The sequence below is a fragment of the Podarcis gaigeae genome (genome assembly GCF_964106915.1).
Source record: "Podarcis gaigeae genome assembly, chromosome: 9".
NCBI lineage: Eukaryota > Metazoa > Chordata > Lepidosauria > Squamata > Lacertidae > Podarcis > Podarcis gaigeae.
The window spans coordinates 30,439,723-30,459,736 of record NC_139685.1 but is presented as its reverse complement, the minus strand read 5'-3'; the positions used below and the strand labels follow the sequence as shown (position 1 = coordinate 30,459,736).

The window sequence follows — 20,014 nt, the reverse complement described above, 5'->3', positions numbered from 1 at the left end:
AGTGGGCTATGCAAATTCTTAGTCTCTGAAACCAGAGCAGAACCATTGAGTCAAAGTTTGCAGTCAGAGATGTTTTAAAACTCTAAATTAATATTAAAATAAAGTGAAACTGAATAATTAAATTATCCGGTTCTGCTATTTTGTACAACTAGGTTCTAAAAACTAAGTTGTTCAGGAAAACAAGCATCATATATACAATGTCAATACCAGAAGCTATCCATAGCATCATGAATTTCAAATGAACATTTTCATTATGTGCTATCATTTTGTTTGACCATGATTTATTAAACTTTTATAAATACAGTAGATATAATTTGAAGGATGTAAACAGTATTTTTTGATCTGTCACTCATACAACCCTAACCATTTTTTAAAAAAATATATATTTTTATTTTTTTCCTTAGGTCCTCCCATGCCATCCTCTTCATCTAGTCAATCCGTTATTGAACATTTACATTCCCCTCCTCCATCACCTAATCTCCATGACAACCAAAGATGGTTGCTAAGTACTAGTGCTATCCAGCCAGTTCAGGACTCTGACACTGATGAGGACTATACTGCCAGCTCTTATCTAGTACAGACCGGTCCTGTTTCAGTTTTTGCCTCAGGTCATGGTAAGATCAGTACATCTTGTCCATAGTTTAAGTGCACTTTTTGTTTTTTTTTCATCCTGTTTCTTCATTCTAATGAAATATTAGCGAAGTGCATATGTGAAAGCACAAGTAGATTTACTTTGTTGAAACCAAGCAAAAATAAGAAGACAGAATCACTTTTTGTTGTTTATTTACTTACATATTTAATGAAAAAGTCCTAATTTAATTGATGTAGTAGTGTTTTCATTATATAGGAAACATTAATTCTTAATTGTACATAATTGCAGTCAATACCTGCCTAGATTTGTAGATGTTTCTTTTCCAGTTGTATGCCATTTAGCTCAGCTTTGCTGTAAAAATATACTCTAGTTGCCTGTACCAAATTGACTTCGTAAGCTCACAGATAATCCGTAATGTTTGAACACAACCAGCACCAGCCCAAGACATTTTGCTGACAGAGAAGCACCCTCTCTCTTGTATCACTTACAAAAGCCCAGTGCTGCCAGTGGGACAGCATCGTCCATGGTAAAAGGTAAAGGACCCCTGGACAGTTAAGTCCAGTCAATGGCAACTATGGGGTGCAGCCTTCAACTTGCTTTAGGCCAAGGGAGCCAGCATTTGTCCACAGACAGCTTTCTGGGTCATGTGCCCAGCATGACTAAACTGCTTCTGGCTCAATGGAACACCATGATGGAAGCCAGAGCACATGGAAACGCTGTTTACCTTTCTGCCATAGTGGTACCTATTTATCTACTTGCCCTGACTGGTATGCTTCTGAACTGCTAGGTTGGCAGGAGCTGGAACAGAGCAGCGGGAGCTCACCCTGTTGAGTGGATTCAAACTGCTGATCTTCTGATCAACAAGCCCAAGAGGCTTAGTGGTTTAGACCACAGCGCCACCCATGTATATCTATCCTCCATGAATACATGAAGGCAATAGGGTTAGCGCAGAGTGGCAGGGTAAGCTGCCTGGCATACACCGCTGACCTCCAATACCTTGCCATTGCTTCCCAGCCCAGTAGCTGCCTCCTGACATAGCTGCTTCACTGTGCAAATATATAAATTATTTATGTAGCCAACCTTCTAAGACCAAATATTTCACACATTTTTTTGCTGTTGTATTATGAATTTATTTGCTTGGCAGCAGTTAAATGCTTGCTTGGCAATTATGAGGGTTTGTGTTTTTAATAAGAATAAGGATAAGGATAATATAATTATTGCCCGGTAGTGAGATAGGCCTCATTGATATGTTTAGGGGCATTTCAGGAAAAGTAAAGCACAGAGAAGGACAAACAGGGCTCATGATTGGTAGGCAGCTGATAATTCCCAGGTCCTATTTTTGCTAAGGAGCACATTGTACAAGTTGACCTTTGCAGAGTGTGAGTTTGAGCATTTTTCGAGTGTGAAAACTGTGTGTGTACAATATTAGTGACAGAATCACATCCTTTTTGATATCTTGAAATTTACATAACTACCCAACTAAAAATCAGTTAATATTCAGATAGGAAATTAACTTCAAAGAAATATTTTATATATCTTTCCATCTCTAATGACAGCAACAATCATCTCCTCCCTGCTGCCATTGGCAGGGCTAATAGTTGATTCAGGTGGAATATGATATTTTTGTGGGACAGCAGTGTATGTTCTGGCATGCTGTACTCCACACTAGTGACTGCACACTAGGGTTTCAAATAGAGGTGTGGTAATAGTGAGTTTAAGCACCCACATTTCCATATTTATTATGGGTGTGAGTTTTTAAGCAGCTAATTTGAAGTAGGCCCTAGGTATCCTATTATACTGTGTTATGAGAAAATGTTCCCAACATACAAAAAAGGAGAACCTTTTTGGGGAAATGATGAAGGTGCTCCTCCTGTCCCCAAGTTCGTTGTGTTATCAAGGTTCCTGATCATGAGGCAACTTCTAAGCATGTTAGGATGAATATACTTAGGTGTCCCCTTCGGATATCAGTGAGAGGCATGTGCAATTTGGATGGTGCAGTGGGTGCACCTAACTTGCAGGAAGCGTTGGACTGGCATGTACAGTCTTGGCTCTGTATTCAGCCTTAAGGCTGATAAGGCTGAATGTCTCAACAGGGCTAAGGTTTCCATGTCATGTGGCTGTCAAGCAGACTCTTACAATGGTATGTAAAAATGGGAATCATGGTATAAAAAGCAGCCATTTTTCCTTAAATGGTTGCATATTTTATTGCACTTCATCATTTCTATGCTTTTGATTTTTTTATTGTTTTAATGAGTAAGAATAGTAAACAGAAAGAAAAATTTCAAAGTATACAAATGAAATGATTTGTAATTCAAAATATAATATGTAGCCACAAAGCAATTTCTAAGTGTTTTTAACAGTTTTTAAATGTTTAAAATATGTTTTCATTTTATCTTTAATTGCATTTTTATTAGATACTTTTGCTGCCCCAGATTCCTTTAAGAGGAAGAGGGGATATAAAAAAAATCAATTTAAAAGTTTTCAATAAAGTATAAAAAAAAACTAACCATGAAGATGAAGGGGTTGATACACATGGAAATCTTTGAAAGGCTGTATATATATTGCACATACTGGCTAAAAATGGACAGGGAAGAAACAGAACATCAAGAATGGAAGATATATCCCTGTGCATTGCATATAATTTATTTGTGAGCAATAAAATTTAGGAAGAGAAAATGTAGGCTGGATAGTACGAAAACTTTCCTGCCAGTGGATTATATTACAGTGCAAGTGTGTTTCCTGAGGGAAATGAAAAAAGTGCTACCACTTCCTAAATTTTAAAACAAGAAGAAAAAAATTCTGATCAGTGCATCGTTGCAAAAGGTGGCCTGGTTTCTCTAGTATAAGGGCACCTATATTTTATTACTGCAACATTAGTTGACAGATGTGTAAATTGGTATATATAATTTTAGTGAACAATTGGCTCATAATATGATAGTGAGCCATTTATGTGTGGTGTTATTTCAGTGCTCTAATTCAGTTGTTTGAATATGTATTTTTTTTTACCACGCCTGAAATAACATTTACGTACATTTTTTTTGTTATTACACAATCTTTGACTCCAATAACATTAGCATGTTTTGTACTTGGAGCGTACCAGCAGAGTTGAGTAATCCAGGTGCCTCATAAGACAAAGTGCTGTGCTAGGAAAGGCAAATATATGTTTACCTATCAAACAACAATAATAAATAAAAATTTAGCATGCATCAGCAACCAGCAGTAATAGTGGCGAACTGGACAATCTGGGCGGTTTTATAAAATCATTTTATACAGCAGTATGTACTCTCCATTTATTATATATAAAGCATATAAAATATACCGTATACTAGGGATGTGCATTGCATTCAGCTCAGTCCTGAATCCCAAGGTGAAGCAGAGTTTATTTGTCAGAGTTGAAGTGGGATCTGTACAAGGTGGTGCGAATCAAAGTGGGGGCTCTTGAAGCACATTGTGACACCTCAGTAACCCAGACTTTTCCCTTGTTTTTTAACTGCTGAAAGCAGGAATAATGTCTGCAAGCTTGTTGCCGTAGGTGGAGATAGAGGAGAGCTGAAGGAGAGCTCCATTGTGATTGGCTCATCAGGCTTGTACACAGAGGAAGTGTTTTCACATTTCAGTGAATGTCTTTTACTTCTCCCCAACGCAAAAACAATTTAAATAATGCCTAGCACTAAAGTCTTTGGACTGAATTGTCTGAAATTTGGCAGGTTTCTTTCCAGGGTCACCTTTCTGGTGTCTGCAGAGACTTAGAAGAACAAGCAAGCTTGCATAGGAAGAGGCAATACTTAGGTCTCAAGCATCTCCTATGCAATGGAGGCGGTTGACTAGTTCTGTAGCTTACAGAGTAAGGCTTATCAAAAACCAACTAGAAAGAGATGGTTGTCGTAGATGCTCTGGTGTAAAGGTTATATAAATTCACAGAAAGAAGAGACTTGTTCTTTTAGTTTTCAATCCTGTACACACTTACCTGGAAATGTCTCATTTAATTCATTGGGGCTTTCTTCTGAGTAGAGGTGTACATGTTTTCACTGTTAGTTTCTTGTCTGCTTAAACAAGAGTACATATTTTGCTTTTTTAATGAATTGGTTAGATCATCAAGAAACAAACATATGTAGACTCAGTCTAACAGAAACTGAACTTGAAGATTCAAAGGTTATCTGCTTTGTGGATTAAAATTACTGAGGTTTAACATTTATCCCATAACCGTGGCATTCTGTGCAAATCTATCCATGTTCTTACATTATTTTCCTTCCGTTTTTTTTCTCTCCCCGCCTTGTATCCCTTAGTGTAGACAAAATAACATTTAGACTGTAGTCCTAAGCACAATTGTTTTAATGACAGTTCAGTTGTGAATAATGGCACTTACTTTCAAGTAAATACAGTTAGAATGAGAATAACAGGCATCTTGGTAAAACTGTTTATACACTACAAAGATGTTTATTCAAACACAACAATTTGAAGGGGGGGAAACCCCTCAGTAAATATGAAGCAAGCTTGTTCATGTACATTTTGCAAAAATGCATGTTGTATTCATCTAAGCCCACTGATTTGTTATGATTTATACACAGCACTAGCACAGGAATGCTTGAAGCATTTCTCAGTAGCTAGCCATAAAGGCATTTAATCTCCCCTCATACAAAACCAGACAATAAAGAAGGAGGTCAATATCCTTTATGTACAGTTCAACTAATTTCTCTGTTCAACATGCTTAAGGAAAATGGAGTGGCTTTTAAAAGTCAACAAATGTTCCTGAGTACCAGCCAAATTATTTTTGATCTCATTCTGATCTTTGATTTGATGAATCTAGCATACATATATATATATTTCTTTTAATCATCCTGCCAAAAACCTGTCAGCATTGCTCTTCTAATGTGAAATAAAATGTACAGTTGTTCGGTTTAATTAAGCATTCAGTTCTTCTGCCAAGAGCAAATTAAAGTTCCCCATCATCTCAACCTATCCCTACCAAAATCAAATTATACAAAGTGGTGGGCAATTGGTTATAACAAACAGCTGTAGGTTATATTTGCTTTCCAGTTGTTGTTTTTAAAAAATTAAAAAATATATGTTACCTGAGAGAGAAGCCAAAACCAATTATTCCTTTACTGATTATGGCTTTCGCAGCTTTAAGAGAACACTCACACCCACATTGGCCTGGTTTGGACAATCATTGTAGGCTTCATAAGCCTGTTAATGAGACCAGGCTTCCGCCATTCTTAAGCTTTTGGCACAAAGACCCCATTTTAGATTAATACAAGCATTCCCGTTATATCGGAACTGGGGAAGTCCGGATTAATGTTTGTTTAACTCTGGTCAACAACGCATGAAAAATAAGTGTTCCTGTTCATTTCTTTTTATAAACATTTTATACCACCTTTTGACCCCAAATGGTACTGAAACCTGGAGGCTGTATATATTTGGTTTATCCACTTTGAAAGCCATTAAGCATTAAGCAGAGAGCCAGTGTGGTGTAGTGGTTAAGAGCAGTAGTCTTGTAATCTGGTGAACCGGGTTCGCGTCTCCTCTCCTCCACATGCATCTGCTGGGTGACCTTGGGCTAGTCACACTTCTTTGAAGTCTCAGCCCCACTACCTCACAGAATGTTTGTTGTGGGGGAGGAAGGGGAAGGAGATTGTTAGCCGCTTTGAGACTCCTTCGGGTAGTGATAAAGCGGGATATCAAATCCAAACTCTTCTTCTCTTCTTAAACATGGTAAGCTTCAGCCTTCATTTCTCCATCAGCACCATGCCCATAAGATCATGCCCATTGCAATAGGTGCCCCCCCAGCTCCTATCTCTAATCCTCCTGGTCAGTAAAAGTCCACTACTGTAGAGGCTAGTGGGTGGGACCTTTCCACACATAACATGAACATAAAGTGGATGTGGTGACACTAACAGAGGAACCAGAAGTAGCATTGTGGGTGAAAAAGGAGGAAGGCCAGGAGCAGCTGCCCAGCCATGCTGCCTGGTGCTGCCAGCCAACATTTAAGCTAGTACTCATCACCACATCCTGTACAGTGGATTCCATACATTTTCTGCTTTGCAAATGTGTAATTCATGTTGTCCATCCTTCATGGGAAAGGAGCAGTTTCCCTATGAGGAACGCTTGCGACAGTTGTTGTTATTGTTGTTAGTTTAGGGAGAGGGTTTTTTTTAAGTTAGAGAGAGTTAAAGGAGAATAAGAGGGATATGATAGGGGTATATGAAGGGGTGTTCACTTTGTTTCATAAATAGGATTCTTTACCTTCTGCTCTCTATATGACCATAGAAGCTTCCTGTATAAAAATATAGATCTGTTGTCAAATCTGGTTCCTGCAAGGAAAGACTACTATTCCAGTTAGGATTTCTTAAGTTTAGAAAAGGGGTGGGGGGCAATGAGAGTTTTATAAAATAATGCATGGTGTGGTCAAAGTGAATATAAATGTGTCTTTGGATGAAATCCTCTTGGAAGAATGTGCAATTTTATCAGCCTTTGCTGACTTCTTTTTTCCACTGAATAAGTTCTGTGGAGCTCCTAAACATTCTACTTCAAGTCCTACCTGTACTTAAATTCTGTCCATTCATTGTTGTATATATTTCTGTCTGTGATTGTATTTATTGAAAAGTGGACTAAATAGCATTGAGAATACATGTACAGCAAACCACTTCAGCAGGCTTGCAACATTTCAGCTTACTGTGCATTATTAATAAGATTGCTTAGTTTAAGGTCATACCTCTCCCAGATTAATAATATAACATTAAAATCCTGCTGAATGTGTTGACAGTGGTGAAATTTGGTTAGGGTCACCAAACTGAAAATGAAACTAGTTTTTAAATCTTATATTTTTACCTATGATTTTTTAAATAGTTGCTTATGAGGGGTGAAGAACCTGTGGGCCTCCATACATTGCTACACTACAACTCCCATCATGCCTGATCACTGGCCAAGCTGGCTGGAGCTGATGGGTGTTGGGAGTCCAGCAACATCTGAAGGACAGAAAGCTTTCAAATCCCTGTTGCATATCATCAGGGGCAGACCTACGCTTTTGGAGCCCTGAAGCTTGAACTGTTATGGGGGACCCTTCTCAACCAGCAGTGAGGTCTGGGTAACCCCTGTTATCTTATTCAATGAGATTGTTCCATGTCATATCACCACATTAAAAACACAACCCTATTACATCTCAGATTTTGATTTAAATTGTTGTCCTGAATTATCTCACCTGTCAAAGTCACTGGGGTTGGACTAGATGACCCTTGTAGTCCCTTCCAACTCTACAATTCTATTATTCTGTTGTTCTTTTCTGTTTTTTTCTAGTTTCACGTCCAGTTCATTATTTTTAGTTTCACATCCAGTATCATAATTGGAGAACTTTGCAATGTCATTTTCCGGAGACAATATATAGAAAGAATTTAAGTGCAGAACGGCCAACAACGCTCCGCCTTTGCAACATATGCACTACTGACTCTCAAACTTTGGGGTTGTGGAAATATATCCCTCCAAAATTAATCTATTTGAGTTGAGTGAATCTACTGGACCTGTTTATTTTAAGCAAGATGGACAAGTGTCGCTTTTGGGGCCCTTCCAATATTGGGACCCCTGAAACTTAAACTTCATTGCTTTTGTAGGTACATCTGCCCCTGCATCATTAGAAATTACTTTAAATCTGAACCCAGATTCTAGCAAGAATCTTTGCAAATTGAAATAGAAGCTTTAAAGTTGCTGCAAAGGATTTCAGCTATTCATTCAGCAGACTTTGCCTTTGTATGTATTCCCTTCTCCCATTAAAGCTTCAGGGTAACTTTAAAAGAATAAATTTTCTGCTCTTCCCCATCTCTTACAAAAGACTTCTCCATTTAGTATCTTTCTCTGTCCGGATGCACCATTGACATGAATCTTGCTGTCACTAACCCATTAAGAGCACACTGAAGTAGTATCCCTGGTTTTTAAGGAATGCAGAATTTTGACTAGAAGGCACATCAACCTCCTTCCCTCATGCTAGATCAAGGATTCCTATTGTCAGATGCAATGGGCATGAAAGCAGCAATTTTACAGCACAAAAACTCCAATAACATTTACTGCGGTTGGCTGAGATTGAAATGCACACAGGCACTGCTCAGTCTTGGTTTCTTAAGCACCAGCTTCCCTTGGCTTCTTGCCAGTTTGTGCATTTCAAAGAGACAAGTCCTTTAAGGGGAAAGAGTTTTCCTTGTAACTTGCTGTGGGGTAAACAGACCATTCAGGCATAGTTTATTGCATTACATAGTTGACTATGCATAGCAGAATGGAACACCGTAATTGGCAGAATTATTTTGATCATTGGAATTCATAAGTATGAAATAGCTTTTCTAAGCCAAAAGAAAAGGAAAATGTGATAATTTATTATAGTGAATTGAGTGGTAGCCTGCTTGCGAGAACACTTAAGCCATTTTGACTTTGACATAAATTGATTCTCCAGTTTTGCAATACCGTAATACAGAATATTAGCGGTTAGAAGCAAATAGGACAATCCAGCTTAAGCACTCTTAAGACTCAGTGATTTCAAACAGTTAGTGAACTTGCCTATCTCTCCTACTGAAATCAGGAGGACTAAATGCTTAATGATGGCTGGAGCATTCCCAACTTTTGCAAAATTTACCAGCAGGTGGGTATTATTTTGTTAGAACTGGTATATATGTTAATTAATCCTTCCTCTATTGTGCATTCTCTACCCCATTCTTTACCCCAAGCCCTCACCTCTCAAATCAGGAATCCTGCCTGTCGCCCTTAACCATCTCTAACCTTTACAGGAGTACTGCTAGGATCAGTGCATACCACCATAACCTGAATTTGATATCAAAGTTTTAATCCACTGGTGGCATATACAAAGAGGCATTTTGGGGTTTTTAAAACAAAAAATTCTTTTTATTTATTTAATCAAAAGCATATTAAAATAAAGAAATAAATAAGAAATAATACAATTTCATGAAAATTAAATGCACACACAGAGGATACAAATTTAGGTAATTGCATTTGGAGTGTAGTTACATGTCCTTAAAAAAACATGTTTATAAATTATGAAGATATTGGCCTTGAGGGGGTGTATGGGGTGTTAAGGGAGGGAAAATATCTTTGGTGGGGGTCACACCATGCTCTATCTGGGTACCGTAGTTCATCCACCACTGGTCTCCACTCTCATCTGTATCTCCTAGAAGCTGTCAGCATGCAGCAGTGGCCACACCCCAGGTAATTGCTTTGACTGATTGGCTAAAACAGGTGAGGTTAGCTGATGTGTATCAAACCCTTGGTGAGTGAGGGATTTGTCTGTCTCCTGCATGCAAAGACAGATTCTGCCTGATTGAGCGGATAATACCAATAGCAAGTCTAATGGTCAAGAAGGCAGATTCAGCATGTGCTATAGAGGGAATTGAGGGGCAGATGGGGCTCATCAATCTGGGAAGGTAGCCCATCTAGGAGAAGGAATACTCTGATCCTAAACCTCCACCCCCTTTCAGCTATACTCATTCGTGAGAAAGCTTTCAGGAGTAAACCCTGAGGAAAAATCCATACCAACTGCCTTATTGAGTACAAAAGGCTAAGGAGCAAATCCTACACAAATACGGAGTAGAGTCCCAAAGGTGGTTGGATGGCATCTTGTATGCCTACTTCTGGCACCTCCTGTAGCCAGGTTGGTGCTGAATGTATTGTTTTGCTTTCCTTTGAACTACATCAGTAAGGCCAGGGGGGGGGGGGTCTTGTTGTCTGGGCAGCCCAGGACCTCCATGCACACTCTCCAAGCTTGTGCCCTGGTGATTGTCCTTGAAGTCTTAAGATATTCTGACTTGAAGATGAGAAGTTAGTAAGAGTTCCAAATAGCATATTTCACAAGAGACTTTTGAACCATGTCATTATTTACATACACATAGATATAAAGTTTTGTGTAATAGTTGAAAATTAATATTTTTTGTATGTCCTCTACTTTGTTCACCATATAAAACCACAAATTTTAGCCAGTCTTACAACTGAATCATAGAATCATAAAATTGCAGAGTTGAAAGGAAGCCCAAGGTTCATCTAGTCACAGCTAAAGAATCCCCGACAAATGGCCATTCAGCCTCTATTTAGAAACCTCCAATGAAAGAGAGTACACCACCCTCCGAAGGAGTCCATTCCACCTTTGAACAGCTCTTACAGTCAGAAAATTCTTCATAATGTTTAATCAGAATATCCTTACTTGTAATTTGAATTCATTGGGTTGGGTCCTACCCTCTGGAACAGCAGAAAACAAGCTTCTTCTATCTTCCATGTGACAGCCCTTCAGATATTTGAAGATTTCTATCATGTCACATATCAGGTTTTTCTTACCCAGGCTTAACATAATTTTTCTCCATTTGTATACCACTGTTTATCTGTAGTTCTCAGGGTGATTCACAACATAAAAATGCATGTTAAAAACTCAAAAATACATAATAAAAATGATATATGAGATATTATTGTTATCTTTAATATATTGTTATAGGCCCCCTCCTTTTTCTTATTCTCCTTTCCCTCTCCCCCCAAAAGGCAGAGTTGTTGTGATGGTGAAACCCAGCTAAGTTCAAGTCATAACCCACATACTGAAGGGCAATATTTTAAGGGAAGAAAACTTGGTGTGAAAAACCTAATTGGAGCTTTTGATTGCATGAAGAAAAAAAGAGAGTAAGGCTTACCAAGAATAATCAGCTTTGCCATGATTAAAATGTCTAGAATACTGCTAATTGTTAACAGCAGCCTTGTTACACTGGCACAGCCTGCAGTCCTATAGTGAAACAGTGAAAACCCATTTTGTGCATGTGTTTCTTGAATCCTTTAAAAGTGCAGTCAACACGTTTGATTTTTGTGTTATCAAGGGTTATTGTTATGATGTCTGAATATTAAGTAGCATAATTTGGTTATTATTGAACAAAAAATGTGACTGCAGTGTTTTTATGAATATTTTAGTTGTCAGTATGGTTTGCTATAAATGGTATTAAAACAGCCGATTTTTATTTTGTAACAGAGAGTGCTTAATTCAAAAATGAGCTCAAGGTCTCCTTTTTTCTTTCTTTTGTGTTGTGCTTTTTCCATCATCCCCCAACACTCTTTCATGAACAATTGTATGTTGTATCTGTAGTAATCTTCCATTTCTGCATTGCTTTCCAGTAGCTTGCCCTCTGCTGAGTAGGAAAAAGGCAAGAATAAGAATGACCTTGAACCCCTCTGCCAGTGTGTGCCTGTAGCGAAAATGCTTCAGAAACCAAGTGAAGCACTTCTAATGAATTGTGCTTTTGATTCTTTGAATCTGCACAGCATCTCCATCAGGTTTTTACAGCTGGACTCTTGCTGTAATTGCTACTGAGATGAGATGCACAACATGGGGTGTTGAAACCAAGTACTTATATTGTCTTACTGGCCAAAAATATATGGCATAGTAGGAGCAACAGACTTCATGAAATTTACACTTCATGTCTTCATGTTCTTCGCCCATTTCTGACATGCTGCTGATCTGTCAGCAGGCACTCTAGATGGAGGTGATAAAAACGACAAATCCAAAAGGTGTTTCTTAAAGCTGCTATGTATCCTTTGAGTAGAAAATTCTGGTTGATAAATATAGAATGCTCCAAGTCTATAGTGTTAGCTGCAATCCCTAAACTATATGTACTGGAGTAAAAATGTTCTCTGTGGGACTGCTCTGTTGTAAATCATTTGTAGTCCTTTGAGAAATGCTGTCTCAATCAAAAAAACATAAATTATTTTGCCACTGGCTTAGCTATGGCCTCTCAGAGGTTTATAATTACTGTATATAGCCAAAAAGTAAAATTCAAGAATCTTACATTTTTAATTCCTTAAAATGAAATATTACCTCAGGATGCATTTCAGTAATATTAGAATGAGGTTATGACCTACACTGATCCTATGAAATGGGGCAGGATAGAAATGCAAAAAATTATATTAGCTTTGAAATCTCTTTGCTGCACTGCTATACTGAAGAGACTTTCTCTTCATGACTACGGTTTTGTAGGAGAGTCTTATTAGTGATGTTTTAGATTGTGGCTATTCTCCTTAGATAATTCACAAAACAATGCATCTTACAATTAGTTTCAAGTCTTCTTCAATGGACATTAGTAATATGTAATTCGTTTTAACCATAAAAGTTTGTTCTTCCCTATTCTAACCCGCTGTGCCTTCTATATTGTGAAGAGTTAATTTTAACAGTTCAGTCATACCTTGGTTTTCAAACAGCTTAGTTCTCGAACGTTTTGTGTCCCAAACGCCACAAACTCAGAAGTGACTGTTCCAGTTTGCGAACTATTTTTGGAAGCCAAACGTCTGACGGGGCTTCCACAGCTTCCAATTGGCTGCAGGAGCTTCCTGCAGCCAATCAGAAGCAGTGTTTTGGTTTCTGAATGTTTTGGAAGTTGAATGGACTTACAGAATGGATTCTGTTGAACTTCCAAAGTACGACTGTACAGGCAATGACCGATTAATGCGCATCTGAAAGACACGCTACCATGCACACATAGTGCCGAACTCAGAAGTGATCTAACATCACTAAAAGGAAGGAACAGGGATGGAGTGTGCTTGTTTGTGCTCGGCTAATGCATGCGGGGGCCAGAACATAACCCCCATGCAAAATGGTTATTGACTGTGTCATTAAAAATTGTATCTTACATTTATGTGACATTATGTTGATAAGCGACAATTACTTGTAGCCAGTATTATTGCTGCAGCATGGGAACCAGACTGCTATTGTCTCACTCGCATTGTGCTGGCTCATCAACCTTTGAATAAGGAAGTATTCTCCATTTTGCTTAGTCCGATCATGCTTGAACTGAGCCCACATGATACTTAGAAAGTACACAAAGAAGCAGGAAACAACATCAAGTTCAAGAGAGTTCTTATCCCTTGAGATAAATGTAGACATTCACATGTTATGCAGATTGATGAAAATAGATGAAATAAAGAGCTGGAGGTTGGAGTTAGGACTCCAGAGTCAGCCATTCAAGCCTGCTTCATAACCAGAATCTGCCCCAACTGCTCTTAAATGAGCTTTGCTGGGCTTAGAGTTGGTGTTCAGCCTCCTCTTCTGGCAACAGCATATAGCTTCGGGAAAATGATTCTACATCCTATGGGGTATGGGACAATTCAAAGACGGATACGAGGCAAGATGGTGCGAAGGATCCTCATGGGATAGCAGGTCAATTAATTATTCATAGGTAGGGACACCAGATGAAAGGAGTATAGATATTAATACATAGTTCTTTTATCAGTCCCCATCCCTCACCCCCTGATCTTTTCCTGGGAAAAGAGTAACTGTAATAGGTTGGTACTTAATACTGCTTAGGGGTAAAAAAGCTATTATCTGCCCTTGAGACTCAGATCAGAAGAAAACAACAGTTTCAAAGAATGCCTTTTCATCTTATTTAGAAAAAGCAAAGGGATGCACTTGGAGAAACTGATAGCGGTTGCCATGACGTTTATGGTGAGGATCAGGTTTTGCATCCTTCCAGCTGCTTTCCAGAGAGCAACTTATTTGGGTTGCTCCACAGAACTTAATGGGAGCCACTGACAATTGAGTATTCCTTTATCTGCATAGCCCTTCTTCTTCAAAGTCATGTCTTTGTTAGAGCCACATATCTTGCTGTGAAAAGAATGTGCCAATACTCTGGGGGCTGTATATAGCAAGCTAGTTAGATTGATCCAAACTCGGAATACCATAATTCTCATGTAGCACAAACATGTGCATTTCCTTCACACCCTCCATTCCCTGGCACAGTTCAGTCTGGCTACTTTCCCTCCTGCTAAGAAAATGTGATCAGGGAAGGTAGATTTATTGAGTCTGGGAACAAGCCAGTGAGAGAATTCCTTCTTTTATTCTCACACATCAGTCTCTTTCTGCCTAGCTTTGCTTTCTGGGAAGACTGGAATTAAAGGCGACAGAGACCACAGCTTCTTACAAGCATGAATAGAGATGGAGTGCTCCAGTGAAAAGGTTCTTCCTCTTATTTGTGTGCTCCTGTCTTCCACTTTCCCAAGCAGAGAGGGAAGGGAAATTGGCAGCTGAGCATGTGTGTGAATGAAGCTGGTCAACTGGCAATTACCAGCCCCTATGATAAGTGCAGTATTCTATATGCAGCTTATTATGGGAATCCAGATAAATTACAAGACTACAAATGAAAAACCGTTGCTTTCATATAAACAGCACCACATAAATGTTACTGCCCTGTAACTTGCGCTCATTTCAGCAGGACTAGTACAGAGTGAAATATAAGCTCGTCAAAATGGAGGCTGCACAGCAGAAGTGCTTGGTAGATAGTTCTCCCTGGTGCTGACCTATACCTGATTGTCTTCTCTGTACTGCCAAAATTCAAGTCTCCCCTCTGGAAACCCCAGTTGGTCCCAGTTCCAGCTCAGCCACAGGCATCGCTGGGATTATTTCACTGTAGCTTGTTGTGAAATGTTCCGTTTCTTAATGATAATGGACACAGGTAGCAAGGTATACATTCTGCCTAAGAGGGGTGATTAAGTTATTAGCATTGCTGTGCTGTGCTGTGCTGTGCTTACCTGGGAGTCCCATTGAGCATAGTGGAACTTACTTCTGAGTAAATATGTATAGGATATCACTGTAAGAGGACCAGCTCTCGCCAGTGACTTCACTTCACACCATAAACATATATATCACCTGTATACTACAAATAGTGAGTTTCCCAAAAGAAATGCCGTATCTTGTCTTTCCCCTCTCTTCTCTTGCTCCCCATTGCAACCTATTTTTCTTAATTTATATTTCATCATTTCCTAAAAACATTTTGTAGACTTTTTAAAAACTCTTTTATTATTTTTCTTTTCTTATTGCCCCCCCTTCATTATGTCTTTTGCATTTCCCCCTCAATTGCATTTGTTAAAACTCTCAATGGAATACAAACTTGTCAGTAAAAGGTGATTTTCTCAAAATGTGCCTGCCTTAGGACAGCTGTTTAATTGGTAGAAATCCAAATTTCCAGCCCATACCACTTCCTGACAAAGACCTGCATAACAAATACCTATTGCATCTTTTTTCATAATTGAAATAGGCATATCATGTTTTCACTTTATTGATATTAGTTTCTCCCTGTAAAAGAAATGAAACATGTATGTAAATATATATACATACATATATAAAAATATATATAGACGGTGAGTTTTAGCTCCATTACAGGCTGCAGTTCCCTAGAATCATCCTATTTAACCTAGGTCATCCAATGAAGTTATACTTTTACACACAATGCATTGTTAACCTATGGAATTCAGTCCCATAAGATGTAGTGATAGTAGCATACTTTGAGGCTTTAAAAGGGGGTTAGACCAATTCATAGATAAGGCTATCTCCATGGCTACTCTAGTGCTGGAGACAGTATGCGTCTTAACATCAGCTCCTGGGAATCACAAATAATGTGTATACTGCTTGTGGGTTTCCCATAGGCATCTGGTTGGCCACTGTGATAACAGAATGCTGGACTAGGTGGGCCTTTGGTCCAACAGGTCTCTTCTTAGATTCTTATGCCTTGAGACTCTAGTGCACTGAGATGAGTTGAGTTGAATTCAATAACAGCTTTTTCATAAGCTATTTGTGAGACAGCTCAGCTTAATGCCTGGCAGTTAGAAATCACGTGACTTGCCTAGACTGGCTGAAAACATAGCTCCCATGAACTGAAATAATCTTCTTCAAAACGGCAAGTCTTTTATAAACCGATAGGCACTATAGCTCTACCTCACACCATAGTTAATTTTGTTCTAAAACTACTCTTGAGAAAACTTGGTTTTTTTCGCCAGAATTCTCTGCAGCAGCTCAAAATATTGGCACATCTAGAGAAGCTCTCTACCAACCCTCTGTGTTGTTCTTCCTTATTATTGTGAAAAGTGCGGGCTGGCTAGTGCAAATTCTGGGCACTCTTGAGCTTCTTCAGGCATGTCCAGTGTCACTGGGATGCATTCCAATATACCGTATTCATACCTAGGTCAGTGAACTGGGAGAGCTGAATGTTTGTGAGCCTATTAGAAAATGAACCTAGACTTTGTTATAATTGTAAGCTGGGTTCACAATGAAGGGTGAGCTTCCGCATGAGCTTCCATTAACCCTTCTGTCATACCTGGAGGGGCCTCTCTGTGTTCCCCTGCCACCTGAAGTTAGATGGGTGGTGACTGGAGAAGGGGACTTCTTGGTTGTGATGCTCCATCTGTGGATTGCCCTTCCCAAGGAGGCTTGTCTGATGCTAACTCTGCTGTCAAAAGCTGCCTGCAGACTAATTTTATGTGTTCCGCTGAATTTTGTGGGCTACATTTATCTGCTACCTTTTTTAGTTTTAGCTTTCCTAGACGTTTTGCTTAAGGTTGGCATTAAAGTATTTAAAATAAATAAATGGGGCAGTATCCTATGAAGTAATTCTTTTAGCACAAGGGTTTGCATTTCTGCAATAGAATTTCCCCTCAGTCTACTCTCTACACATGTCGCACAAGCTTTCCTGCACATCTGCTTCATAGGGTTGGGAAAAACTGCATGACAGAACAGAAGAAGGAGAAGCTTCATTCCATTCTGCTAATGGAACTACACTTTTGGATACTGCCCTTAGCCTCTCTTGTTGAAGCATCAGAAGCTTCACTACTTGGACATAGACCTAGGTTATAAACAGCCCCACTATAGCTTATGGTAAGTAAGAATCGCCACAAGGAAGGGAGCTGGGAAATTTTTACATACAAGTAGATGACATTTTCTTTCTTTCTTTCTTTCTTTCTTTCTTTCTTTCTTTCTGTCACAAATAATTAGCATAGATAACTGTGGCCAGTGGGGTTTTTTCCTAGAAAAATAGGGGCCAGCACTCATCATGAAGTTTTTACAGTAAGTGCCATGCTTTTAAACCAAAATTAAGATGTGCCAGTACTGCGTACCCTTGAGTACCTCCTGGAGGAAGCACTGATTGTGGCCCAAGTGGGTTATTTAATATATTTATGGAGATATTCACTAGGCTGATATAGGCTTTAATATCATGATAGACGAAATCTACAAAGCATTGTTTGTGCCTTTTTAAAAGATGGATCATGGTTTTCTAATTTAGCATTTTCTTTTTTCCCCCACTACAAATTATTTCCAGGCCTATGTTTTACTAGGTGCTACAATAATCATATTGTTTCCAAACACTTTGAGGGGTTTTTTTAAAAAAACAACAATCAAGTAGTATGTAAGTTTTATGAAATAAATAGCAGATGTTCCAATGAATGGAATTAGCATGTAGCATATACCCCCCAAAATAGGCAAGAGGATTCAGCCAGCAGAACAAATTCTGAGCTCTCCCATCCCAGTGGGCCATTGAGACAGATGGGCAGGGCTAACTCCTCTTCAGCCAGCGATCAGCTGCACTATGGAAACTCTATAGTACAGCCAATCCCAGCAGTGATTGTCAGGAACAATTAATGGTTCCTTTGCAGCCATGTCTTTATCTGCCCACACCTAACACCACCTGCAGTTTGTTGAAGTTCTTTACCAAAAGTGGCTCCTGCTGTTAGTTTTGAACTCTCTAGGCATTTAGTAGAACAAGCTAGTCATAGTGTTCTAGGATCACATAGCTGCACCCTTCTAAGCTCTTTGATAACTTTCAACAGTTCTGTTTCCAAAACATTAGAAATAACCTTATCCTTCCCTACACCCCTGCTGAATGGCATCACTACTTTTCTCCTATTTCTTCTCCTCCACCACTTATTTACTTACTCTGTGAGAATTACTGTATATCATTTTTTAATGCTGCAAGTGAAAATGGGGTTTAACCTGTGCTCCTTGTTTATATTATTATTTTCATAGCATCTAATGCAAGTTTTATTAAATAAGAAAGTTGAAATAAGTCCCCAAAGTGCAGCCAGTTTCTTAAACCTATAATTTCCATTAAAGCATACCGTTTCTTTGAGCTGTTACTTCTAATGTACTACGAGATAATTTGCCCATTACACAAGGGAGAAAGACGGTGATAAGGTTGTGATAAGATTACGTGAGCGTGTGTGATTAAATTGATTTTCTTATTCTGTTTTCTTTTTAAGTCTTGTAGCCTTTCTTGGTGTCCATAGGTATTGCTATTTTGTCAATATGACAGGATTCTATAGTGGCCAGAAACACCTGTACGTGATTCTTCTGCCAGTCCTATAAAATCATGAACTTCATTTTACCAGTTAAATGATGGTGGGCTTTTAAAGGCTTCTTACATTTTTTGTAAGGAAACAAATGTAAACTCCATTGTAAAATGTGTGGATATCGTAAGTACACATTTCTTTAAAATCCTAAATTCTTTCATTTTGTCCTTGAGTTCATGGAGACAAGGAGAGTTAATATGATCATTTATCTTCCTTTCATGAAATATGTAAAACTTTTTATCGCAGTTTCATTGACTGAATTTAGACATCACTACCTGTGAGTTCTAATGACAATATAAATGAAGACTATTTCCTTCAATATTGTACTGTTTAACAGTTGTACACAGTGAGGGGTTATCCTAGATGCCACACGTTTTGGGTTTTTGTTCATGTTTCATCCAGTGTGATTCCTAAATCAAAGAGTGCAGGCATAAACAGGGTTGAGTCATGAGCTCTTATCTCTCTATCTCTTATCTGTTCTGGCAGTCTCTGCCCTAGGACTAAAGCTTCACAGTAAAAAGAAAAGTTTAATATTGCATGGCTGGGCCACACGTGTTCATATTTAGCTTCATACTGACGTTAAAATTCACCTGCACGAAAGAGAAACACCTGAGGGTGGTTCTCCAATAGGTGGATTTTAAGATTGGTGTGAAGCTCACGCAGCCAGCCTGATTTTGACTAATGAAAGACAAATAATGAAGGGCATACATATTCCATCCCTATATTTTCTTTACCTTTAAGAAACAAGAACTTCTGCGTAGTTGAAGAATTTCAAATATATTAATAATGCAGTCATAAACATTTCTACACAGAAATTAGCCCCAAAGTCTGTAAAGGATTGCAGCCTAAGTAGGGGTTTTTGGCTATTTATGTTCTTGGTCTTTCCAAGGAAATAATTTAGTAAGACGTTCTTCCTTCAGACCAATTTTGGAGACATTTCTCTACCTATTGTCCTTTGTCTCTTCTTGTAAGTTAAAATGGTATGCAAAGATGCAAACCTCTACTTTAATCTTCTTTCATAGTCCCCAGATAATAGACATTGCAATTGCATAGTGAGGTGATGGCCATTTCACTGTTTAAAATGGGCTCAGTTACTTGAATTGAAATAGATTCAATCTGGAAGGTGGAATTTGTTTTAATTACCTTGCCATTTTAAAGTTTAGTCTGACTTGAAATTACTGAATGCATCATGCTGTTAAACTAGAAGGCACATTAATTCAAAGGAATGAACATCTTTTGTGAAACTGAAAGGCATACCCATTTCTAGAATTGATATCTGAAAACACCTGATGGGTA

General features: G+C 38.6%; 1 protein-coding gene across 50 annotated transcripts in view; it reads left to right on the top strand.

Annotated features, from left to right (window-relative positions):
• The window catches only part of TENM3 (teneurin transmembrane protein 3), a 1,240,854-nt gene that overhangs the window by 1,075,052 nt on the left and 145,788 nt on the right, over positions 1-20,014 (top strand). For 34 of the 50 annotated variants that reach the window (XM_083755214.1, XM_083755180.1, XM_083755191.1 and 31 more), the window contains one exon: positions 405-614. The exons of the other annotated variants lie outside the window; for them this stretch is intronic. In XM_083755214.1, the coding sequence (XP_083611340.1) occupies positions 405-614 (210 nt within the window). The remainder of the gene's footprint in view (positions 1-404; positions 615-20,014) is intronic. 50 annotated transcript variants of the gene reach the window in all.